A 27,177-nucleotide genomic window follows, 5' to 3' on the forward strand; every position below is an offset into this window, starting at 1 on the left:
TGAATTTTGCTTATAACTTCTCATTTTAACACAGCTTAACAGGCTATGTTTAGATAATCTCACTGTATGAGTCCATGTTACACTTAGGTTAGACCTCGGGACAATGAGCAGCAACAGGCCTCCACTGTTAAGAGGAAGCAACCAGCACCAGCCACTTGTCTTTCTCTTCCCTCTCCCTGCATCGTCCATTCTCTTAAACATGACAGCGTAGCAAGAATAGGGCTTTTCAGTCAGATGATCCCAAACCAATTATTTTTACAATGTTAAGTGCAAGTGATATATCTGAATGGACTTTATGAATCAGAAAACTTCGCAACAGCAGATGACCGTGGAACACAGACAACCCAAATTGAAGGTCACTTTTTTCCGGCTCTTTTATTCCTTTAACATCTTAACAAAAGAAGATTCCCCAAAGCTTAAAAAAACCTTTGAAAAATATAATTTCATATTATTTACATAACATATGAATACAGGTCCCAATATCATACAAACATTGTTATGTTAGAGATACAGTGGGAAGGCATGATGTAACTCACTGCCTCTTGGATGGCTAGGGTAACAGACATGTTTTCATTTTTCAACTACCTTTGTCACTTATTATCCTGATGCATAAACTATTAGGCACCTGAGAGGTTGGAAGACTTCTGAACATGAACTTCAGTACCTTCTATTTTGATCTTATTTATTATTTTCAAAATTTACTGCATTTTAAATCTCTTTACAAGTATACTTCATCCACAACTAAGCTACCTTTATAGTCATTATCCTAAACAATCAAATATTAACCACATGTACTGTTAATGTGTGCACAGATCTAAAAGTCAAACAAACAACTGTGCAGCCAAGTTGTACAGGATACATATTTAAACCCAGGAAATTCCCTAGTGCTTTGTGAGCAATCTAAATTCTATTAAAGTGACAACTCTTCAGTTTCCATGCTCTAGACTGTTTTTTGTTTTACAGATCAAAAAATGACTGACAATAATTGGAATAATTGCTACTTATAAATTAATCAAGAAACCTAAGATAAAAAATTCTAAATTATAGTTTTATTTGTATTTAAAAATACATTGAAAATTCTGCATATGCCCATGATCAAGCTTATTTTCAATGCATTTTACTTAAATTTTGATGACATGGTTTGTTCTGACAAGTCCTTTTTCAAGCTGAACACCAAAAAAGGAAACTCCTGTAGATTTCCACTGGCCCTGCCACCGATGATATATATTGCTTCCTTGCTAATGATGATGGATGACTTTCATCTGCCTTTTATCACCTGAACAGTTTTCCGACCATAATGATAATAACTGTAAGCTGATGCAGCTGTGGTAAAAGCTGTAAGACACCTTTTATGGAAGGAAAGAAATAAAATTTAGTCTAAACTCTAAAAAATGTTAACTATAAGAATCATAAAGAATACATTTAAAAGAGTTGTTTCAAAGTAAAAAAGCCTGTGTTGGTGTAACTTTTTTTTTTTAACAAGAATTTAAATATACTGCTTTTCTTTAAGACTTCATTTGAATCAGTAATGTCAAACAGAATTAATCTAGTTAATCAGTCTGAAAAAAATAATAATAGCAATTGTCATTTTTTACCCAGACATTATTCTAGGTAGTTTTATTTTCACAGCAAGCTCATCTTACAGAGGAAACAGTGCGCCAGAGAGCTTGCTCAGGGCCACAGAACTATGAATCTGGCTTGGTTCCAACTCTAGAGCCCTTGTGCTCCTCCCACTGTTCCACGCTGCTTAGAGTGTTAGTTTTAGAAGCTATTTCTTACAGATCTTGGGAATTCTAATATCTGAGTCATTTAAAATAAAATTCAGCTTTCTTTACTGATATTTCCTTAAAATTAAGGAGAATTAGATTAATCAGATTCTCTTTGAAATGACACGAGTGACACTCAGGGCTTGCTGAGTGCTCGCAGCTAACACATTCCTTTCTGGTGCACACATGTGCTTCTGTTTCCACCAGGTGAGGTGTAGGCTCATCAGGACTCTATCTGTTTGATCCCAAACCTGTTTATGCCAGTTTGATATCCTAAATTCACACATAATGAAACATACAGGTAGGAAGAGTCACTATTTCTGAGAACTAAGCTGGAGGCTTTGGAAAGGCTTGATATCATGGCGAGTTGCTAAAAATTACTGTCAAAGTAAGTAGACAATGTAATTGTTAAAATACTAGAGAAAATGGTAAAAATCTAGAAAGTTTCTATACTCTGCTTCATAAATGTCTTACATTCTTATATCACTTTAAAAGAAGCAGAACATGAAAATCACAGAGGTTGTATTATGGATGTAGTTTTTTGCAAGAAAGAAAAAAATCCCACTGATGAGCCTATAATCAAAGAAAAGGCATTGGGCCTTTATCAGAAGACGTAGGACGAATCAGAATGAATGTATGATTATATATTTTAGAAAATAAAATGTCTAGCGTGTGTATCATTTTTAAAGCTTTTTAGCTTAACTGACTTTAGTTAACCAACTATTTTCTGGCTCAGACTGCATCAAGCAAAGTTTTAATTATCGAGTTAAAAGTGGAGTAAAAATACAGTGCTTTAGTATCAGTGTGGCATAAAGTATGAATGTGACACATTTTCAAGGCTATACATAACCTTAATAAAATAAAACTCAAACTCCTTTCTCCAAGTTTCTCTCCCACTCTGCCCCCTTCACTAGGCTGGGTGCACTGTCCCCTTATCCACTCTCCTGCATGTCTGACTTTGCTCAGGGTCTGTCCTTCACCAGAATGGCCTCCCCTCAGTCTCTTTCCACCTAGACCTCATGGCTCAAATGCCACTTCTTCCCTGAAGCTTTCCCTCTTCTTCCTACCTGGAAGTATTTTTCTCTCCTCCAAAACCCCAACACATTATCTGTACCTCTCATCCCTTCTAACTTGCATGAAACCCCCTATAACTTCTATATCCTATACTTGATAGTAAGCTTCTTAAAAATGGTATCAATCAAAAAATATAGCCCACAGCTTTACCCAGTGCTTAATAAACATGATTAAGAACAAAGTAATTCTAGGATTGTCACAATAAGCCATTTTGTTGACATTCTCAGAGAGTAATTCTAAGTTTAGCTTACCACAGGATCTGAAGATAAATGCTGTCAGCATAATTGAAAACCGGAGCTGCCAAAGAAGCTGCCACCAAGATTAACTGGACTGCTGTGTTAACCTAAAAAGAAGAAGTCATAAATGAACAGTGCCAACCCAATCATGTTTCAAGCTCACGAGAGAAAGGCATAACCCATCACAGTGTAACACAACAGACCCTCAGCTTGCTTGATGTTGTAATATCCCTGCCAAAGAAGCTGGCATTCACACAAAAGGCTAAACTTCACTAACGGGCTCATCTGTCTCCACAGCTGCCCTATATAGTGAGGAGAAGGGCAACTATCAGAAAACACCACTATCCTGAATTTCCATAGCAATTCAATAATGTTGCAAAGTTCTTTGCCTTTTTCTCAGTTGCCTATTAAAACAGCCCTGTGAATATGGAAATAATGAAGCTACTCTTCACAGGTAAAAAGGTAATGAGTTAAGTGACTTGCCAGCAGTCATAGCAGGTTACAGATCCAAACCCAGAACCCAGATTTCCTAGTACTTCATTCAATACTCCTTTCACTTGCCTACCACCTGTCAAACCTATGAGGTTAGAAAATTGAAATGCACTAATCTCCATGAGAGAGGCTCTCAGTTCGGAAATGAGTAGGTTTCCCTACCCTAAAAGACAGCGTGGTGGAGAAAAGGAAGACAACAGAACCACTGGAGACTTCCTCTACTCATTGAGAGAAGCATTCTGGGGAAGCGGGTGATGTATGAATCTGTGGGTGATGTGTCTAGAGAAGCACCTATGTTCTCTCATCCATTCTGCAGCCAAATTACAAGGATTCTACTCCGTTTTAAAAATAATAAAAATTGTCTGGAGAACTCCCTGCAAGCCCAAGGAATTGAGGCATTTGTCCCTGGTACCTCTTTAAGCCACCTTCTGTACAGTGCTATACTCCAATTACTGTACTTGATACTTATGTAAGTCACAAAAATAAATAGGTAAAATAAATAGATAGATAGATATAAATAAATAAATAACGCATATTTGTAGGTAAAAATTCACCCTAGGGAGTCTCTGAGAGTAAGAGTAATCATCCCTCCGTCCCAAAGACGACTGACATCCCTAACCTGTTAAACCTCTGTCACAAGGCATGGAGCAAAAGAATAATTACAGCAAACTTACCAAGGCTACTAGTAAAACAAATGTGCCTTCAGAAGCATTAATAGTGTCCTCTCTGTGTGCAAAGACTGGCATACAGTTATTACCCTGAAGAGGGCTCAGGAAAACAGATGGACAACTAGGAGTAGGAGTTGTTTATTAGTGAATAAAACTTTCTCCTATCCCTTTCCATGTTAACAATCGATCTTGCAAATGAAAGGACCTTGTTATATGTTTTCACTACAGGGAGGGGTGGGTAGTGAAACCAGAAAGGAATCTTCATACTCTGTGTCAATATGCAATTACATTTCCACTTTCTACACCTCCCCTAAGTGGTGGCCCTAATACCTCATTTGGAGACTTAAATTCTTACACCACCAACACAAAACACAACATATATACTAAAGATCCAGAAAGCCTGGAGGACAAAAGAACTGGGTTAATGACCCCACTCTCTATTCTCTATGGTCAATGCATTAAAATGTGTCTCATTTTCAGCTGCTCCAAGCTGAGGTTTATAGTCATCATAATAAAAATCCACAAGGGTTTTTAACTTAAAAGGATGTTGTGTGTCTCTTACCTTGCTGATGAAGGTTGGTTTTAACCTAGCAGTGGCATAGCAAGGATTGAAATACTTAGAAAGTGTTCTCTGGCAGAGGACAAAAAAAAAAAAAAAGTTTATTCATCATTCAAGTTTAAAATAAATATTTTGTTATTATATGTAACAGTTACTGAGTGTATAACACATGCCTGGCTATATGCTAGATAAACCCTTTATCTCCATCTTCTTTTATTATACTAAATGAGCAACATCTACATTCTTCATAAATCACCTACAGTTTACTGAAAACATATTTTTTAATTTATAGATTTCTCAATTTCTATAAATTTCTAACACAATAAGTATCATAAAGTCTGCTTGACTACGTCTTTCTACTAAATAGACTCAACAAATCTCCCTCATCACTATTTTCTTTATAGGCTAAAAAGAACCAAAATGAATAAAATACTGCCATTTTCACTGGACTGGGAATCAAAAGATGAGGTTATGTTCGTGAGGTGGTTATAAGCTATGCTATGCTTATGTGCTCAAATATTTGTAGAACCAATGAACAGATGTGCAAACAGACCACTCCATGCTCATAAAACTGTGATTTTAAAAACCAGTTCTAGATAATCCATACTAGAAGCTAAATTAGACAGGGAAGGGTGCTTACTTATACAAAACACTCCTAACAGAGTTTGCTGCTAGGGATGGGGCTAGCTGGCCTGAGTTTTATGGACTATCAACTAAAACAATTTTGACTTATAACAAAAACATCCTTTTAAAAAAAACTGATTATTCATAACAAAAACATCCTTTTAAAAAAAACTGATTATTCATATGTTCACTGAACAGCTACCATAATGGGTGATTCAAATAGCAAGATGACAGTTATGTCTGTTTTCTTTAAATTCCTAGTAAATGGATTGAATACATAATTGTCATAAATTATTCCCATAAAGTGAAACTCAGTACACAATACTGATTTTTTTCTTTTGCCTTAAGTTACAAGTAATACTAAAAGAACATTTTTTTGAAACAAACTCACCGGTGTTGGAAGAGTTCGATATCTGACATAAAAAACAGCAGCAATCAACATTACATCTCTTGAAATTATCATATAAGTAAGTGGAACTGAAAATCAAATATAAAATAATTTTGATTGGGATTTTGAAAATTATTGAGACATTATACATACAATGAAGGCTTACCATAAACTGGTGCTTCACCTAAGCAAAAATTTTAAAATAAACACTTATTGATGCCTGTTTAGGGTCCTTACAGTGAACCACTGATTTTTATATTTTTTTAACCTGCCTTCAAAACAAGGTGAAAGACAGACTATGGCTTTTAAAGTCACATTTCAGAATGTTGATCCTCTCACCCCTTTCTGTATTTTTTTTTTCCTTGCATACGTTTTTAAATTGCAGTTATCAGTGTCAGCTCTACTCAGCCCTCTACTCAGCCCTATTTCCTTTGTTACTTCCCAGCTTTGTAAATTTAGAAAAAAGATCACCAAGCTCACTATAATTACATGGAATGAGATGGTAAAAAGGTTGGAAAGGATGCCGGGACTCAAGGCATTCTTTTTTCTTTTTTTTAAAAAATAAATTTATTTATTTTTGGGTGCGTTGGGTCTTCGTTGCTCACGCGGGCTTCTCTAGTTGCGGCGAGCGGGGGCTACTCTTTGTTGTGGTGCACAAGCTTCTCATTGCGGTGGTTTCTCTTGTTGCGGAGCACGGGCTCTAGGCACGTGGGCTTCAGTAGTTGTGGCACGTGGGCTCAGTAGTTGTGACTCGCTGGCTCTAGAGCACAGGCTCAGTAGTTGTGGCGCATGGGCTTAGTTGCTCCGTGGCACGTGGGATCTTCTGGGACCAGGGCTCAAACCCGTGTCCCCTGCATTGGCAGGTGGATTCTTAACCACTGTGCCACCAGGGAAGTCCCAACTCAAGCCCTTCTGACTTTCAAGAACTCTGACTGCTTGCTTCTGCATTCTAGATTATTTTATGAACAGTAAAATTTGCTATGTGTACCACTTGTGGAGAACCAAAATATCTTCATTTTTGCCCAGCCAGTTCCTATCCAGGCAATTGCTATTTTTTCTTCTGCTCATTCATTCAATGAATTCTAGTTAAACATGAATTCAACTTGTTGATAGTTTTCTCATTATTCCTAAGATCCTACAGGATGGTCCCAGTGCCAGCAGAAGGACATTTTAAATGGATACCCAAGGAACTCCTGCTCCCTTGTCGAATGAGAATGGGAGGGCAGAGATCGTTTCATTTTACATCCTTCCACGTTGAAGGAAGTTTTAACCATGAATATATGTCATGTTATTAGAAAAAAATATTTTTTTAAAAAGGAAAAAATCTCGAGGCTAACAGTTCAAATTGTTTCAATTACTAAAATAAAAGAATCATGCACATCCCTTCCATAATACTTTCAAACAGCTCTTTGTGAATTACTTTTAAAGCTATACTTAGGGTCCTCTATTGGTTCAGAAACTTATGAAAAATCTCACTAATTAATTACAGATTTAAAATTTAAATCTCTGCTGGTTGTGGCTGTGATGTAAGTGTTGATCCTTGGCCTAGTACTCAACAAGACGATTCCAAAGAGAAAATGTTTATCCACTCAAGTCATGGCATTTGGAGCATAAAGAACACTCGGCTGTATGAACCAAGTAACAAAACAAGGCAGTCATGATTTTTAGGAGGATTTTTGTGCCTGTAAACCAAACTTTTCTATAGTAATAATCAGCTGGCAAAATCAAATAACAATCAGATTTTATTTATTTTTAAAATGCAGCAAACTCATGTGAATTATATACAGTAAACACAACATTAGCGGAAAATAAACACCTGTTACTGTAGTTCATCACCACAGGGGAAAAAGAATATAATTTAATTCTAAATAAGGTTTCTGCAGAAGAACAGAGGAGGCAATTCAATACACTGCAAAGCCTTGGGCTCTAGTTCTATTAACTACTAAAATTACCATTTACTGGGCATCTGGCACCATTTAAGTATTTTATACATATTATGTCATTTAATCTACATATCAACTCCATGATATGTGAACCATCATTACCCCATTTTACAAATATTGAAAACAAGCCTCAGGCAGATTATAAAACCTGGCCAAGGTCACCAGTTAGTCAGTAGTACTGCAGAATGCATCTCTGGGCTCAGTTTACCATGTTAACAGTCTGGTGGAAGATAGGACTGTTTACAAAATCCAGTGTTCCCCAAACTGACTACTCATCACAGAATCACCTCGTGAAAGCTTCATAAAAGCAAAGATGAATGCTCCCTGGGGGTTCACAAGCACAGCCAGACTGGGACCAGGCTGCACCGGGTGATCTCTAAGGCCTCTGCTAACTGAGAGCACGTATACATACAGGCTCTTACTGTGATTTGGGGGGCAATTTTGTCCAGTTCCCTGGCTTTTGAATCTTCTAACTGTTCCTGCCTTCTCTCCCGGCCTTCCTTTCCCTTTTCCTCCAGGGCTAAAGCAGCTTTCCTTTGTCTATTAGAGTATGATAGTGTGTTAGGGAGGTGTAAAATGTGTCAGGGAGTGCTCCAAGGTTTTCCTCTCTATTTGCTAACTCTGTCTGAAATACAGTTTCTGCAACAAAGAAGTACATCATGAGCAAATTTATTAGTGTTAAAGGGAAATAAAATCAAGTCACTTTTATATAGCAGAAGTGATCACTATCAATAGCATACATTATTGCATTGAAAATAATAAAGTTAACACACAGCCATAGTCATTTGTTTATGTATTTTCTATGGCTGTTTTCACACTACAACAGCAGACTTGAGTAGTTACAACAAAGACCACATGGCCCATAAAGTCGGAAATATTTACCATTCTGGCCTTTACAGAAAAAGTCTGCCAACCCTTGTTCTACATGTTAATCTCTAAACCAGGACCTCTGCAATCTCTAAGGAGCAAATGGAGAGCTCTTACCTACAGAATAGACCTAAAGGTACTGAGAATTAAGGGCCATGCCTGGTCTCTCACTGCCTGTTCACCCTAGAGGGTAGTATACCACCCAACAAATTCCACCAATGCCCAGGGAGCACCCAGTTAAACATTTATGAAGTAAGCAGCCAAGGATCACCAGATATTTTAGCAAAGTCTCCATCATGAAAGAGAGACCAAAACAAACAGAAAAAAAAAAAAAGAAGAAAAGAAATAGATACAATATAGGGGCTTAAAACCATCCCCCCCCACACACACACGCAAAAACAGATAGACAGAAGATGTCCTGAAATGATGATACTCACCTATGAAGTAAGAAAAAGACATTTAAAAAATTATTTATTTATTTATTTATTTATTTATTTATTTATTTATTGGCTGTGTTGGGTCGTCACTGCTGTGCGCGGGCTTTCTCTAGTTGCGGCGAGTGGGGGCTACTCTTCGTTGCGGTGCACGGGCTTCTCATTGCAGTGGATTCCCTTGTTGTGGAGCATGGGCTCTAGGTGCACAGGCTTCAGTAGTTGTGGCACGTGGGCTCAGCAGTTGTGGCTTGCGGGCTCTTGAGCACAGGCTCAGTAGTTGTGGCGCACGGGCTTAGTTGCTCCACAGCATGTGGGATCTTCCTGGGCCAGGGCTCGAACCCGTGTCCCTTGCACTGGCGGGCAGATTCTTAACCACTGCGCCACCAGGGAAGCCCCTTTGTTTTGTTTTTAAAGAACATACAGAACAAGAGCTCTTTATTTCCTCTTGGAAATTAAAAATGATAGCGATAAAAATGTCAATCGAGGGACTTCCTTGGCAGTCCAGTGGTTAAGATTCCACACTTCCACTACAGAGATTGAGGGTTCAATCCCTGGTCGGGGAACTAAGATCCCACATGCCACGTAGTACAGCCAAAAAACAATTTTTTTAATTAAATAAATAAATTAATTAAAATGTCAGTAGAAGGGGTAAATGACAAAGTTGGGGAAATCTCCCAGAAAGAGAACAAAAAGAGTTTCCAGTAAGAAAAGAACCTAGGGAAAAATGTTCAGAACTGAAGGATAAGTTTTCAGACTGAAGGGGCCTTCTTAGTACCCAGCACAATGGAAGAAAGACTTACTACAAACTCTAGTAGGATCTAGAACATATACCATTGTAAAATTTCAGACCTATAGGTAAATAAAAAGATCCTCAGGTTCAGCTCCATTAATATCTGAGTAGGTAATAATTCTCCTGCTAAGACAATTAAAGAAGAACGTTAAACAAAAAAATCTTGAAAGTGAAAAGCTTGTAAGATGCTAAGAAAGTATCAGAATGAGAACTCAGGAAAATAAAGCCTAGGCACTCAAAGCCACTCAAAGCCACTGTCCCTGACCCTAGGGAAGTAAGCCACAAAGCTGAATAGGGGTTTTGGCAGCCTTAAAGGGCGGGGGAACAGTAGTCAAAGCCCAGAGCCCTCAGGTTGGGCAGTGACAAACCACCTCCTAGCTTTAAGCTGGGATCTGAACAACTATTCCCACAGGGTTGGGAGAGGAGATGGCCCTAAGCAAACTAAGCCTTAAAAAAGAATGTCTTATCATCTGGCCATCTAGGTGGTCCCAGACTGTTAGCATGCCTAGATACCTGGCAGAACTGAACAAAAAATCTCCTCTGGAGAGTAATGCCATCATCCTACACATCAAGATATTCCTCCAAATTATTTTCTTAAATATTAGTACAGTGTCTAAACAGTCAAAAATAACCAAAGACATAAGATACCATTAGTAAGAATCAATAGAAACAGACACATGAAAGAGACCCTCAAAAGATATTTCAGAATTATCAGCGTTTATAAAACTAAAGCTTACTATGTTCAAAGGGATATAAAAATCAAGATTGAAAATTTCAGCAGGGAACTGCAAACTATAAAAGATGATTTACTAAGTTTGAAGAAGAATAAAATAGAGATTTTATAACTAAAAAATATAATAGAAGACTTAAATGAATTTGGCACAGCTGAAGAGAGATTCAGTGAAATGAAAGAGCAAGCTTCATTAGTAATCACCTAGAATGGAGTGCAGAAAGATAAAATGAGGTATCATGCAGAAAAGAGGCTGAGACACTTTAAGGATACAGTGAAATCTAACACAGGTATACTGCAGTCCCAAAAGAAGGAGAAACACAGACAACAATACCTGAAGATTGTGGCTCAGAATTTTCTAGAACTGATTAAAGATATCAATCCACAGATTAAAAAGCCCAACAAATCACGAGCAGGATAAATAAAAAAGAAAATCACATCAAATATTGTGAAACTATGGAAAACCAAAGAGAAAGAGGAAATCTTAAAAGCAGACAGAGTAAAAGTACCTTTGAAAAAGAAATGGGTTAACAATTTCTTATTACCAACAATGGAAGTGAGTAGACAATTGCATGGTTCTTTAAATGTACTGAAAGAAAACAACTACCAGCCCAGAATTTTATACCCAACAAAAATATCCTTCAAGAATAAAAGCAAAATCAGACAGAGAAAGACAAATACTGCGTGATATCACTTATATGTAGAATCTAAAAAAAAAAAAAGGGAAATAGAAAGAGGTTGGTAAAAAGACACAAACTTTCAATTTTAAGATGAAAAAAAGATGAATAAGGTCTGAGGATCTAATGTATAACACACTGACTAGTTGGTAACACTGTACTGTATAATTAAAATCTGCTAAGAGAGTAGAATTTAAATGTCCTCACACACACACAAAAAAAGAATAAAGGCAAAATACAAATATTTTCAGAGAAACAGAGAAAAGAATGTACCACCAGTAGACCTGTATTAATAGAATTTCTAAAGATATACTTTAGAGAAAAGGAAAATGATTCCAGGTGGAAGGTCTGAAATACACCAAACATAAACCAGAAAAAAGTATGAAGATACATCTAAATGAACACTGACTTAATAAACAATATCATGTGGGTTGAACACATATATAAAATTAAAGTATGAGAATAACCTAAATTGAGAAAGGAATAAATGGAGTTAAAGTATTCTAAGGCCCTTCCAGTGTCCAGAAGGCGTATAGGCATCCCTCGGTATCCATGGGGGGCTGGTCTGAGGATCCACCCTGCTTCCCCCCAACATATACCAAAATCCACAAATGCTCAAGTCCCTTATATAAAATGGTGTAGTATTTGCATATAACCAATGCACACCCTCCCATATTCTTTAAGTCATCTCTATATTACTTAATATCTAATACAATGTAAATACTCTCAGTTTCCAGTTTGCAGCAAAGTTTGGTTGGACTTTCTAGATTTTTTCCCCCCAATCTGAGGTTGGTTGAATCCGTGGATGTAGAACCCACAGATACAGAAGGCCAAATGTATAGATTTGTTAACATTAAACTTTGATAAAGATGAATTATAATTTTGAGACTAGCTAAACGTTAACAGAGTGTAAAACTTTCCAATTGGTACAGGAAAACAGTGATAATAATAGAATATAGACAAAAGTAGAATAGAACATACAGGCCAAATAAAACACAAAATAAAATGGAAGACTGCTACACAAATATTAGTAATCATAGTAAATGGATTAAATGTTCCAGTTGAAAGATAAAATATTTTTAGACTGGATAAAGTAAAGAAAAACCATCTATCTATATGTTATTTATAAGGAATATCTAAAGTATAAAGATGTGGACAAGTTGAAAGTAAAAGATTGATTTATCATGTAAACACTGACCAAAAGTAAGCTAGTGTAGCTATAGTAATAGTCAACAAAAGAGACTTCAAGGCAGGGATTTCCCTGGCGGTCCAATGGTTTAAGACTCCACCTTTCCACTGCAGGGGGCACAGGTTCAATCCCTGGTCAGGGAACTAAGATCTCACATGCCACATGGTGTGGTCAAAAAAAAAAAGAGAGAGAGAGAGAGACTTCAAGGCAAAACTCATTTCTAAAGATATAGAGGGTCACTTCAAAATAAAACATTCAATTCACCAAGAAGACATAACAATTCTACTTTATATGCACTTATTAATAGCATGACTTCAAAAGACATGAAGCAAAACTCAGAGCTAAAAAGAAAAAATAATGGAAAATTGGACACAGCAGGAAACTCTACTCTCTCAGTAACTGACAGAAAAGCAGACCAAATGTAAAAAATAATTCCGTAAAGAAGGAGATTTAGCCACCAAGATTAAAAACTTGACCAGGGACTTCCCTGGTGGCACAGTAGTTAAGAATCTGCCTGCCAATGCAGGGGACACAGGTTCAATCCCTGGTCCAGGAAGGTCCCACATGCCGTGGAGCAACTAAGCCTGTGTGCCACAACTACTGAGCCTGCATGCCACAACTACTGAAGCCCGCATGCCTAGAGCCCATGCTCTGCAACAAGAGAAGCTACCGCAATGAGAAACCCATGCACCACAACGAAGAGTAGCCCCTGCTCGCCTCAACTAGAGAAAGGCTGCGTGCAGCAACGAAGACCCAACACAGCCCAAGATAAAGAAATAAATTTATTTACTTAAAAAAAAAAAATTGACCAAATGGACATATGTAGAACATCATACCCAATGACTGCAGAATACACATTCATTTGAAAAATGCATAAAATGTTTATAAAATTTGACTGTGTACTGGGCTGAAGGGCTAAAATCACAGAGCATGGTCTCTGAACACAAGGTAATTATGCTTGAAATCGATAACAAAAAGATACCTAGAAAATCCCACAAATTAAGAAATAAATGTTTATTAACACCATAGGCCAAAGAAATATCATAATGGAAATAGATTACTTTGAACTCAATAATGACAAGAACACTAATACCAACATATGAGATACAGTGAAAGGGACACTTAGAGGAAATATATAGCCTTAAATGCAAACTTTAAAAAAGAAAAGCTGAGGGAATTCCCTGGTGGTCCAGTGGTTACAACTTCGTGCTTCCACTGCAGGGGGCTCAGGTTCAATCCCTAGTTGAAGAACTAAGATCCCACAACGGCACAGCCAAGAAAACAAAAAAACAAAAAAAAAAGGAACAAGTTAAACATTCACCTACAGCTGCGTTGTTCAATACAATAGCCATGAGCAACATGTAAAGATAAAGCACTTGAAATGTTGCTAGTCTGAAGTGAGAGGTGCTGTAAGTGCAAACAGCACACTGGCTTTTGAAGACAGAGTATGAAAAAAAATCTCATTAATGATTATTTATTGATTATATAATGAAATGACAATATTTTCCATCTAGTGGGTTAAATAAAATATTATTAAAATGGGGGGTGGGCTGGCACAGGCAGCAGTGCATGCACAGAGCACTCAGTCTCCACTGTAGCAGAAGTGCAAGCACACACACACACACACACACTTCACCTGTTTCTTCTCACTTTGAACATAACTACTAGAAAAATTTAAATTAGATCTATGGTTCCCATTATATTTCTACTAGACAGGACTGATCTATAGAATTTAGAAAAAGAGCAGAAAATAACCAAAGGAGGAGACAGAAATAAAAGAGCAAGATTTAATGAAGTAGTAAACATATCAGAGAAGTTTGACAAAGTTCAAAGTTGGTTCTTTGAAAAGATTCATAAAACAGACAAACCTCTGGCAAGACAAGTCAAAGAAAAAAAGGGACAAATAACTAATAATTAGGATGAAAAGGGGGGCATAGCTACATAGCCTACAGACATCAAAAAGTTAATGTGGATACTATAAATAGCTTATGGTAAATTTTTTTTTAATGTAGCTGAAATGGACAAGTTCCTAGAAAAACATCACAACTCACAAAACAGACAAAAGATGAACCAGAAAAACTGAATCACCCTGTAACCACTTTTTAAAAAAATGAATCAACTATTTTAAAACTTTTTCCCAAAGAAAACTCCAGGCTTCAATGGCTTCAACAAGTTCTACCAACATTCCAAGAAGGAATAATTGCAACCTCACACAAACATCTCCCAAGAATGGGGTGTGGGGTGAGGGAGTACACTCCCTAAATTCATTTTATGAGATTATTATAAACTTGATATTAAAACCTAACAAAGGTAGGGGACTTCCTTGGTGGTCCAGTGGCTAAGACTCCACGCTCCCAATGCAGGGGGCCTGGGTTCGATCCCTAGTCAGGGATTCCACATGCCGCAACTAAGAATTCACATGCCACAACTAAAGATCCCGCATGCTGCAACTAAGACCCAGCGCAGACAAATAAATAAATATTAAAAAAACAAAAACAAAAAACCTAACAAGGGTATTTGTAGAAAAGAATTCCAGGCCAATCTTGTGAATCTAGATGTGAAATCTTCAACAAAATATTAGTAAACCAAATACAGCAATATCTTCATAATATATCATGACCAAGTTAGATTTGTAACAGGAATGTCATCAGGTTGATTTAACTTAGAAAATCAATAACGTAATTCACCACACATTAAGCTTAAAGGGAAAAAATATGACTATCATAATACATGAAGAAAAAAATTTTCATAAAATTCAATATCCAATGTAAAAAAAATTCTGAACAAACTGCCAGTAGAAGTGAACTTCTTTAACCTGAAAAAGGGGTATCTACAAAACCCTACAGGAAATGTCATATTTAATACTGAAAGACTGAAAGCTTTCCTTCTTAGACTGGAAATAAGAAACAGATACCACTCCTACTCAACACTGCACTGTGCACTATAGTGAGGAAAATTTTTAAAAAGGTAAAAGGATTGGAGAAGAAGAAACACACTGTCATTAATTATAGATAATACATAATCAAGGATACAGAAAATCCAAGAGAATAAAGAGTTCAGCAAGTTTTGCTAGACACAAAAATCACTGTTAGAGATGGAACTGATTTCATCCTATCAACATCAGCTATTACAAAATGAAATATTAAAAAAGCTACCATTTACAAAAGCATCAAGAACTATCAGTCACCTAGAAATAAATCTAATAAAAAATTACTTATTACCTCTCTAGAGAAAACTGTAACATTTTAACATTTTAACAGACCTAAATAGAGTAAATACAACATGTATATGGACTGGAAGACAATACTGTAAAAATACCAATTCTTCCAAATAAATCTGTAAATTCAGTGCAATCCCAATAAAATCCCAACAGGTTTTTCTGGGGAACTTGAAAGCTGATTCTAAAATTCACACACAAATGAAAACAGGTAAGAATATCAAGGTGGAAGAACGTGCTCTATCATATATCAAGACTTCTGGGGGACTTCCCTGGTGGCGCAGTGGTTAAGAATCTGCCTGCCAATGCAGGGGACACGGGTTCGAGCCCTGGTCCGGGAAGAGCCCACATGCGGCTGAACAACTAAGCCTGTGCACCACAACTACTGAGCCTGCACTCTAGAGCCCACGAGCCACAACTACTGAAGCCCGTGCACCTAGAGCCCGTGCTCTACAACAAGTGAAACCACTGCAACGAGAAGCCTGCGCACCACAACGAAGAGTAGCCCCCGCTAACCGCAACTAGAGAAAGCCCACGCACAGCAACAAAGACCCAACGCAGCCATAAATAAATAAATAAATAATAAAATAAATTTTTAATAAAAAGACTTTTAGCAAAGTAATAATAATTAGGGACGGTACTGGTGCAAAGATAGACAAATCAATGGGGAATAAACTAGACAACCCAGAAATGGACCCATGTATATATGCACATGGCAGTGAGTCTGGAAAGTATAGACTTTTCAATAAAAAGTGCTGGGATAATTGGGTATCCCAAGAAGCAGTTAGAAAATTAATATTTAAGAGAGAGAATTTTTTTAAACCATCAACTAGGAATTATGCAAAGAAATCTTAAAAGCTTTCTAATACAAAACATAATCACAGGTAAAGGAAAAGGTATCAGAATGGCATGAGACTTCTCAACAGCAAGATGGAATCTGTTAATCTATAATCAGGGTCTTTAAAATTCTGAGTGAAAATAACCTGCAATTGAAAATTATGCCCCATTCAAGTAGGGAGGGTAGAACAAATACATTTTAGATGTCTGTAGAATAAAGACATTGTACACCTCTAAAAACCTGGCTGCCAGGCTGCATCCTAGCATAGGAAACAACTGGAGATTCTACTCCACCAAAAGGAGGACCATAACAAGGAAGCCATGGGAGCCTGGAAAAACAAACCCAACACAGAAGAGAGAAAATGGAAGTTCCCAGAATGATAATGAAGGGAAGTTTCAGTTCCAAAAGCAACCTACATCAGTTGTATCAACAACATCCATAATACCAAAACCTGGAAACAATTTCTGTGTTCAACAGGGAAATACCTGGGCTGGCCAACCTTTGTAAAACAATACAACAAAATACAAAGTAACTGTGAAAAATGGGAAGCATGAAAATACACATACACACACACATACACTAATTTTAATTGTGAATGTTAACAGAATGCTCCTTAGGATCTTTTTTCCTACGAATTATATATATTACTTATAGCATACCCCTGCCCCTTCAATACCCCCAACCATACACACACCATAATTCTGACTTTCAAAGTAGCACATAAACAGTAGTCTAATTCATTTTTAAATTTGGTATGTGGATTTAAAAGCCTAAAAGTAGGGACTTCCCTGGTGGCGCAGTGGTTAAGAATCCGCTTGCCAGTGCAGGGGACACGGGTTCAAGCCCTGATCCGGGAAGATCCCACATGCCGTGGAGCAACTAAGCCCGTACGCCATAACTATTGAGCCTGCGCTCTAGAGCCCGTGCCCCACAGCTAGAGAAGCCACCACAATGAGAAGCCCGCACACCGCAACGAAGAGTAGCCCCCGCTCCACTCAACTAGAGAAAGCCCGTGCACAGCAACGAAGACCCAACACAGCCAAAAATAAAAATAAATAAATAAATTTATTTTTTTTAAAAAGCCTAAAGGTAGAGGAGAAAAAGAACCTCTAGATTGGGAGACTATACTAGACTGAAACGCCACTAAACTTCTTCCTATCAAATGTCAGTAATAACATGGTGTTGAAGGACCAAGTGGCAGCTTCTTTGTTCTCAGGTTCTAACTCTTGGAAATAAACAGTTTAATCTGAACCAAAGGATTAAAAACTGAGAAACACAGCTGAAGTAGAAAATGAACAACCAAAAAAGCACATACAAAATACAAAAGATCATAAAATTTTGTTACAAAGAGTATTCAGAGGCTTCCCTGGTGGTGCAGTAGTTGAGAATCCGCCTGCCAATGCAGGGGACACGGGTTCGAGCCCTGGTCCGGGAAGATCCCACATGCCGTGGAGCAACTAAGCCCATGCACCACAACTACTGAGCCTGCACTCTAGAGCCCACGAGCCACAACTACTGAAGCCTGTGCACCTAGAGCCCGTGCTCCGCAACAAGAGAAGCCACCGCAATGAGAAGCCCACACACCACAACGAAGAGTAGCCCCCGCTCACCAACAACTAGAGAAAGCCTGTGCACAGCAACGAAGACCCAATGTGGCCAAAAATAAATTAATTAATTAATTAATTTTTAAAAAAAGTATTCAGACAATGTACAAACTACGTGTATAATTTAAAATTGCGTAATACCATCTAAGTAATAATAATAACAATGTGAAATTTTATAGACATCTTTAGGATTTCAGAGCTCTCACTTATTAAATTGTACTTAATAAATAATAACTTAGGAAAACTTTAAATTGCTTTCAAAAGCTAGGCACTAAGAAAATCATAGTTTCAAAAGATTCTAAGATAATATGAATTAACTCAATTTTTTTGAAATATTTACTCAATTTTAATTTTACAAATTTTACTAAGAAAACAATGCATTCTATAGTATATACAAGGTCATAAATTCTAAAGTAAAACAAATAGCTTGGCAAGCAAAACAGTTCAATAGTTTAAATTTAGGGAAACACTTTAAAGTTGAAAACATATTTTTGGAACAAAAATTATTTGTCTCTCAATCAAGAGAAATCCTAAGCTGATAAATGTGATTCTTCCCTGTACTATTTAAAAGTACGCATGATGGCGTTCTTACCTGGAATAAGATCTGCATAGGTCAAGCTAACATATAAGATACTGATAAGTATTTTATCAGCAAGTGGATCAAGAGCACTTCCCAAAGCTGATTTTTGACTGGCCCAGTTTCGAGCAATAAATCCATCCAACTGAAAATAGAAGTTTTTTTTTTTAATAAATGTCATAATAGGTACAGAGTAGATATCTTGAAGGTTAAGAGATACCAGAGTAACAGCTATACTTGCATAAAATGTAGATAAAACCTCTTCTGTCTCTTACCCCCAAACCTTCTGTTTTACTGGTATACATTTAGCTTTTAAATTACCAACTGGTCAGAAAATGATTTCACTTTTCTACAGAAAAAAATTTTCACTTTTCTTTCTCAAGGCCTTCAGCTATTTTGCAATGTTTTCACAATGCCCCTTTGTGGGATGAACCCAGACACAAATTTAGAGATGTAAAGAACCCAAATAAAACTCAAAGAAAGCAGGACTGACAGAGCATGGACTAGGCACCCCACCCCAACCCACCCCTCCCATCCCCCGCCCCTTGAGCGCTGGGCTAGTTCACTACAGCCAAAACAGCTGCTTTTACTTGCAAGGACTACCGTTTAACTTCGAGATTTTCTAACTTCCATTCCTACCTACTTTTCTATAATATGACCCAACTCCCTATGTTTTAGCTGTTATTATTTTTATTTTATTCTCTTTTAACTGTTATTATCAATATTTTTTATCTAGTGCCACTGTTAATTCCATGTCTGACTATATTGCATGACCTGTATTTGAATACAAAACTCAGTCCTCTGTACCTGGCCTACTTACAATTTTTGATATGAAAATTACTTATTCACTACTCTTGGAAACAAATTATATTTTAAAGCAGAGGTCGTACTTGGGTTACCAGGGGGCCAAAGAGGCCTGCAGGCTGGTTTTGTTTGACCTGCCCAGTGATTTTATAAACATAAATTAGTTGCCAATATTTAAATATTAAAAGTCTTAACTCAAAAAATCCAGATCTCCAGGCTCACTTGAGAAATGGGAAGATCTGGCCACCCTGGGGCCACAAAATTGACTGAAACCAAGTACTGCCTATTTTCATTAAACGAGGCAGATATTTTCTGGTTTTCCAAGTCCCTACCCTGGCTTTTACTCATTTTATTTAACTTCAAACTTCAACAAATATTTGAATTTTCTAGTCCTAGTTCCAAGGAAAAAGATCAAATTAATCTAGACATAATTTAACATGGTACATTTTAAAGGATAAATAAGTCCTCCATATCTCAAGTATTCCAATGACTTAGAGCAGTCGTACAGGACAATGGTTAAGAGCAGTCGTACAGGACAATGGTTAAGAACTTACTCTTCGCAGCAGAGCATAAGTGGTTCAAGCACTGGCTCTCCCACTCACTTAACTGTGTGACTCTGGGCAAGTTATTTGGCCTAAGCCTCAGTTTCCTCATCTGTAAAACAGAGATAGTGCTACCTACCTCGAAGGGTGGGTTGTCTCAGTACATAATGTGATTAATACTTGTTTAGCACTCAGCGCTTAGTAAATCCTCAAAAAAGCAGTTACTAGCTATTACTACCTCAACTGAAAAAATCTATTTTCTTAAGTATACTATAGGTAACACTAACAGAAAGTGCCTAGAACTGGGAGTTGGGGCCTTGGAAGATTCAGGTGTCAGTCTCTGATCTCAGGGAACTTAACCTCCCATTTTTTCACCATCATCACCCTCTTGTCTTCATTGTTCCTCTACCCACATTGGATTCCAAGGTCATCAACATCATCTCTTCTTTGTAAACCTCTATTACTCCCTACTCCACTCTCCCTCAACCCTGCTTAAATACAACTATCATGTACTCCAGGCCTGCAACCAAGCAGCTGAATACTGATCAAGAAAAACACATAAATGGGCTGATTGATCTCACTTTTTCATGACCACAAATCTCCTGTGGGCACTCAATACTGCCTGCAAACCTACATCTGCTTACTGTGTTTACCTTCTCTATTCACAGTCTGCTCATCCCTCCCAAAGCCTCTCTCTCTAGCTCATGACCATGTCTATATTTGCTCAAAAAACGGAAACAGATTGTCAGCCCTCCCTCGTATTCCCACCTCCAAATCCACCACCTACTAGCGTCCATGCACATTCTCTCTGCGTTCCCTGATCCCAGGCCCTCTTACCTTCTGAGTTTTCCCCACCTCCCCTGCATCATCAATCTCTCTCTTCCTACCCAGTCATTTAATTAATTAGTTAATTAACAACAAAAATTTCCCCAGTATGTATCTCTTTATAAACAACCCTTCCTTGACTATCTCTCTATTCCCCTATGAAGCAAAACTTGCTCTATGTGACATCTATTGTCATCACCACCTCATGTATGCTCGCCAGCCCATTCTGACTGCCCCACCCTCTAGAGATTGTACTCATAAAACTCACCAATGAATTCTACATTCTTAGCTTACTTGACTTCAACACAATTGAAACACTTTCTTCACTTAACATCTGGGACACCTTACTGCCCAATTTTTTCTTTCTTTCTCACCAGCTATTCCTTCTCAGTGTCCTTTATTGGCTCCTTCTCCATTGCTCCATTTATTGTTCTTTTCTCTGACCTCTTCTCTTCTTTTACCACAGCCTAGATGATTTCAGCCAGATTTGACCATCTATATGATGATAACTCTTAAATCTATCTCTAACCATGATTGCCTCCAACTCCAAACTACTGTATTCAACTACCCAATGTTACCTCTATCTGAACAGGCATAACAACTCTTTTCCCACAAACCCTGTCCTACCCTGAGTGTTGACCATCACAGAAAATGTAAACCTCCATGCATCTGCTTGTTGAAAAGGAAAAAAAAAAAAATAACAGCCTAGCACTCCTATTTAATTCCTTTCTCTCACCCCACATATCCAATCCACTAACATATCAACTCTATCTTCAAAACATATTTCCCAACCCACCTCCCTAGATTACTATCAGCCTCATAACCAGACTCTCTGCTTCTATTCTTGCATTCCTGTAATCCATTTCCCATATACAACATTCCCCTACTTAAACCCTCCATGAGTCCAGCCATCTGCCCAGCAGCCATTCTAGAGGCATCAAAACCTACATGAAGTAAATGTAATATGGTGCCAGTTAACTCAGGTTTCCATACACATTGTCTTAGTTATTTAGAAAAGTATAAATGAGGCCTCTCCCATTCGATGAATATTGCAATCTCATGTGGCAACTAAAAAAACCTACAAACCTAAAAAGAGCAAATCCAGTAACTGAAAAAGATCTTGCCTATTACGAAAAAAAAAATTCCATTTTCAATATAATGGCCTTTGACAGACTTGGAGACCATATTAATAAGTGGAGGGCTTCAGGCTTCACAGACAAAAGCAGGGACAAAAGAAGAGATTGTGAGAATGAGGAGAAGTTGTGACAAACAGGAGCTAAACTCGGGAAAAAGAGGTGGTAACCACTTCAAGAAACTGTATTTGATGCATATTTGGAAATGCCACATAACAATGCAAATGCCCTCATTTATTTATCCTGCAGAAGCTTCAGCTAATTCTGTATTGCTCAACAATGCTACTGGGCAGGTGGAATTTTGTTTCTATGAACCTCAAAGGGAATAGCTGATGTTACAAAGAAAGATGCTATGTGATTTTTATCAACAGAAAATTAGTTTCTCTTTATTCTCACTGAATACTGAGCAAAGCTTTTCAAACATACATCAGTTTAAAGAGGCACCAAATTATTATTGCCTGTCTGGGTGCTCACTTGGATCTCAGACCAGCCTTGTACAAGAATATACAATTTATATATACAATGTCTATTTCTACATGCTTTTGTCCTAATTTAAAATCTTTCCTCTACCTTTTCCCCACTTCCTTCAATTGTGTTTTTGCAGGACATGTAGTTTTACAAGCCATTTCAAATCTTTTATGCAACAGGGTGGGTGATAAATGCAAATAATGTCATACATGATGATGACTGGCCAGTCCACAAAAGCCTATATAACACATAGTGAGGCTTTCTGTTAGAAAATTATTTTCCAAGTTCTAATTAGAGATAACCTGAATAAATCTTTCCCTTCCTATAAACTGACACAGTGGTGTCAAGGTGCTCTTTTCTCCTTGGTCCATCTGCTGGGAGAGTGGAAGAAGGAAGGATGTCTAATGCCCACCCAGGGCAGGGTCTTCTGGAAGGTGGTCAGAGGGGTGTAGAGAAGGAATCAAGGACCAAATCTGTGGGGTGCCTATGGCCTCCTGCCAGCATAAACCTGAGCAGAGATCTGGCCTCTGCAAGCTCCCTGGTCACAACAACTGGCCCACTGTTTCCCTCTCCACCAGTAAAACCAACTGTTGTTGCAGATCAGATATTTCTCTCTACTATATAAGTAGAAAAAAAGTCTCACAGCTTCTCTCCTTTATTTCTATCCCTAAAGCAAGTACTTGGTCCTTTGAGAATTTCTAAGGTTTTTTCTTTTATGAAAAAGTTAAAAACCAAGAGTAAAAAGCTCCCTCTCCCATGCCTCCCTACAACCTCCACTTCCTTCCTTAGATCATATAAAGAATAACAGAGTCCCACATAGATGTTAAAGACAAGCCTTTCACAAAGTACTAGGTGAAATTCATCTTGAGGATTTCCTTCCAAAGAAAAGCAGACTGAGGCTGTGCTATTTCAGTGTAGTAAAGACCCTGGGATTTAGAAGGGGAGCAAAACAGGGGGAGTGCCGGTACAACTTACCAAATCAGTTAGCCCAGCTAAAGCAAAAACTCCTAGTGCAATATTAAAATCTTCTTCAATAATCAAATAGCCCAAAACCGGGGCCAAGCCAATTCTCGTCATTGACAACATATTTGGGATTGTCCATGGGTTTTCATACTGAAACATAAAGACAACAAAATTTAAATACTATAAATTCATACTTTAAATAACTATATACATTGGAAAAATACACTCCATCAACTTAAAGGTTAGAAGCTACATAAACCTTAAAATTAGTACTTTCAGTTTTAAAATCCATTCTGTTCTTTTTACACACATCTAAAACTGTTAAGAATGCAGAAGATGAAGATATGTCATATACCCAAACACAGACTAAAATGTTGGCTGTATATAGAGTAGGTTTTCTCACTAAAGAGAGAAGGAAGAAACATGTATTATCTATCATATAAGTCAAGCCTTTAATGTATTACTTCACCATCAGAATTCAAAACTAAAAACATACTGCTTTTAAAAGTGAAAATTCAACATTGTAAATCAACTATATTAAATAAAATTTTTTTTAAAAAAGAATTACTTTCCCATTATACAAAATTTAAAAAAAGATCTTCAGGAAGATCTTATACTTCAAGTAGACAAACGGTCTAGAAAGTGTCAGAAAAAAGCCAAATTATCAACCATGGGCATTTTGGCTAAAAAACATTTATTGCAAATAACCTCTCCTCACTCCTCTGCACATACCCATCAAAAGAATGCTAAATGCCATATACAGTGTTGGAGATACGAATGAAGAGGAAAAAAACATTTAATTCCATAACCTCATCACTAAACTGGAGAACTGCTAGAAGAAAATGGAACAAGGAAAAGGGATTGAGATACTTAGGAAATAAAAGAGGTTTTGTAAATTTGTTTAAAATAGCCACAGAAATGTTAAGATCCCCAACCAGAAGCTGAGGGCTTTCACAGCTCCCCTGTGGGGGGCTTTATGATTCCTTGAAACTTCATTTGGAGCCAAGGTGTTTGAAGTTGGCACCAACAAAAGGGCACCTCGGCAGCTGCTCTGAAAACCATTCCTTCCTTGCCAAAGTCTGTTTCATGAGAGGGTATTTCAACTTTAAAAAGCCTCAGCCTAGTGGAACTACGATACACTGCACAAAAAAGGGTACAGAAATAATACAGAGAAAATGTCATTCCCTAAAGGCTGGATTTTTTTCTCCACTGAGTCAAGACTGCCAGCTCTACCCCATGGGACTATCTCCTCACAAGATAACCCTACTTAACCTCTTTATCAATCAGTAACCTATTTGCCTGAATCTTAATTTTGATTTTTTTAAAAAGTAACAATTTCCTCTTCTAAATACCTCTTTTAAAATACCTTCAACCATTCTGCAAGAAAAGCCAGTTCTCTAAAGATACTAAGTTTGTGTTTATAAACAGAACCCAGCAAGAAATGTTCACCTCAGTTTGGAGGAATAATGGGGTTATTGGGGCCCAGTGGCAAAATACCGTCACTAAAGCTACAGAAAAATTCAAATTCTGCAGGAAACAATCACCAAACAAGCAGCACTCCAAACCTCTACTCAAGGACCTTCTGTTGAACTAATCCACATTATATTAATTAAATGGAATCATTCTTGGAACATATTCCAAATTCAAGTTCAAAGGTCCAAGTGTTTCAGAGTCCAGAGAAAAAAGATAAGTCTGTTGACCATACTGTGATACAGAGTAAGTCAAATACTGATCCAGCATTACAGTGGCTCACTAAGGGGGGTGGGGAGGTACAGTTCATGATTGACAAAAAGGAAAAACAAAGCAAAAGGTCAGAATACAGAGGCCCAAAATTAAACTCAGAGAGGCCCATGGGGAAAAATTAAAGACACAGTTGTAAACAGCCAGATCATTTCATTTGGTGAATTAATAAACCAGACTGAATGTTCTTGGAACAATGAAAGGGATTCCTTTTAGCTCCACATAAAATATTTCAGTTAAAATAAAATACCTCAATTTCTAATCATTAAATTCGTAAACGTTTCTAGGTTAAAATTAAGACAGCTAATCTCAGATTACCCAACCAGATAACCTGTGGCATACTCGACCAACTACTGCCGTTCTGGGAAGGACTTCAGCCAGGATATGGCAACCTCAAAGCATCCAGCATTCATTCAAACCCCACCATGTTCTAGCTATTAATGTAGCTGAGACCCCTGCCAGGATGTGGCCACCCCAACCCATGCTGTACAACTGATGAAAGCAGCACAGGGGCCCACTGAAGACATAACAATTGAAGATGTAATAATTGCATGAGTCTTGCTACATGACATCAAAAGCTCTCCCACACTCATGCTCTCATGTCTTCTGTTTGGTCAGTATTTCAACAGGTAAGCAGACAAATATTTTCCTCCGTTACCTCAGGAAGAGAGGTTTAATCTTTTTCTATAATTAGAGATTAAAGGATATTTTAATTACTATTTAAATTACTTAGTTATCCTTCATCATATGTAAAGTTACCAAAGGTCAAATGATAAGTTAACCAAACCTGCACAAGCAAACAAAAGGGCCTGTATATCTTTCTGAAGACGCCCAGAGACTTGCCCTAAACACTGGGGATTCGCTTCAGAAAATTTAAAATGAGCTTTTAATAAGACAGGTGAAGGCTATTTTTACCAATGCAGTATCCAGAGGCGCGTCCAGCTACCGGTGCGGATAGAGGGGAAGAAGAGGGTTCTAACTTGACCACCGAGACAGAAGGAGGACGCGGCTGGTACCCCTGACACTCACCCCGACCGAATGATCTGCCCATAACTTCTCTTCGGGGAACGCTTTAAAAGTTCTGAAACGGAAGCATCGGACCTCACCGGCCACGGCACGTTATTTGCGTCCGGGACCGAGCCCCGCCGGAGCAGTCGACCCCGACCCAGAGTCGCTCCTCCGCCTCCTCCTCGGTACGTACCAGGCTGGCGGCGCTCGCCGGGCCCCACCGGCCGCCCCGGGCCTCGGTGGCGGCGTCCTTTTCCGCTGTGGGCCCGGGGGCTGCCTTCCCCGCGCCCGAGCAGTGGGCCCGCGGGCTGGCCCCAGGCAGCCGCAGGCCGAGCGCAGCCGGGCGCAGCCACCAGCGCTCCGCCAGGCAGCCCAGGCAGCAGGGCACTGGCGGCAGCAAGGCCCCGCGGGCGCGCCCCTTGCCCGGCCGCGCTCCGGGCGCCCACACGGCTACGCGCAAGGCACCCCACGAGGCGCGCGCCACCCGCGAGGCCAGCATGGCCCTGCGGGCGAGCCGCGGGGACGCAGGCGGCGAGAGCTCAGCAGCCCGGGGCACCGGCGAGTCGCTTCCCCATCGAAGCCCCGCAATATCGGAGAACCTCGACAGCCTCCATACTGGTTCTCAAACCTCAGCACGTTCGGTTATACCAGTGGCCTGGGCCGCCAAGAACGGACGCCGTCGCGACGCTTTTGCGACACCGTCGCCGCTGGCCTTGGCGGCGGCGGCGGCGGCGGGAGTCACGTGCCGTTAGGCCCAGTGGGCTGCCGGGTAGCGGTTCGGCGCGGCGCCGCAGTCCGCCCACAGGCGGGACCCGGACTCCGTGGGGAGGCGAGGAGAGGAACGCGCAGGGCAGGATTACTGCGCGGCGACTGTGGCCGAGAGAGAGCGGGAGACATCTCGCGCCCCGGCCGGAAACCCGAGGTGTGCGCGGCTCTGGGCACACTTGCTAGAGTTTTACATATTGCTAAAATGTCTGATACAGAGGAAGTACTTAATACTAGCTCTCTGTTCTTTTCCCTC

The 27,177-nt window shown here is 38.8% G+C and overlaps 1 protein-coding gene across 1 annotated transcript; it reads right to left on the minus strand.

Annotated features, from left to right (window-relative positions):
• Positions 1–356: 356 nt before the first annotated feature.
• On the minus strand, positions 357–26,887 carry CRLS1 (cardiolipin synthase 1). The gene is made up of 7 exons (XM_028168925.2): positions 26,350–26,887; positions 23,421–23,558; positions 18,689–18,818; positions 5,811–5,896; positions 4,799–4,867; positions 3,092–3,183; positions 357–1,346 (listed from the first exon to the last, which is right to left on the minus strand). The coding sequence occupies exons 1-7, from the start codon at positions 26,653–26,655 to the stop codon at positions 1,259–1,261; spliced, it is 909 nt and encodes a 302-aa protein (XP_028024726.2). The 5' UTR covers positions 26,656–26,887; the 3' UTR covers positions 357–1,258.
• Positions 26,888–27,177: the final 290 nt, after the last annotated feature.

This window comes from Balaenoptera acutorostrata, chromosome 15, assembly GCF_949987535.1.
Source record: "Balaenoptera acutorostrata chromosome 15, mBalAcu1.1, whole genome shotgun sequence".
Taxonomy (NCBI): domain Eukaryota; kingdom Metazoa; phylum Chordata; class Mammalia; order Artiodactyla; family Balaenopteridae; genus Balaenoptera; species Balaenoptera acutorostrata.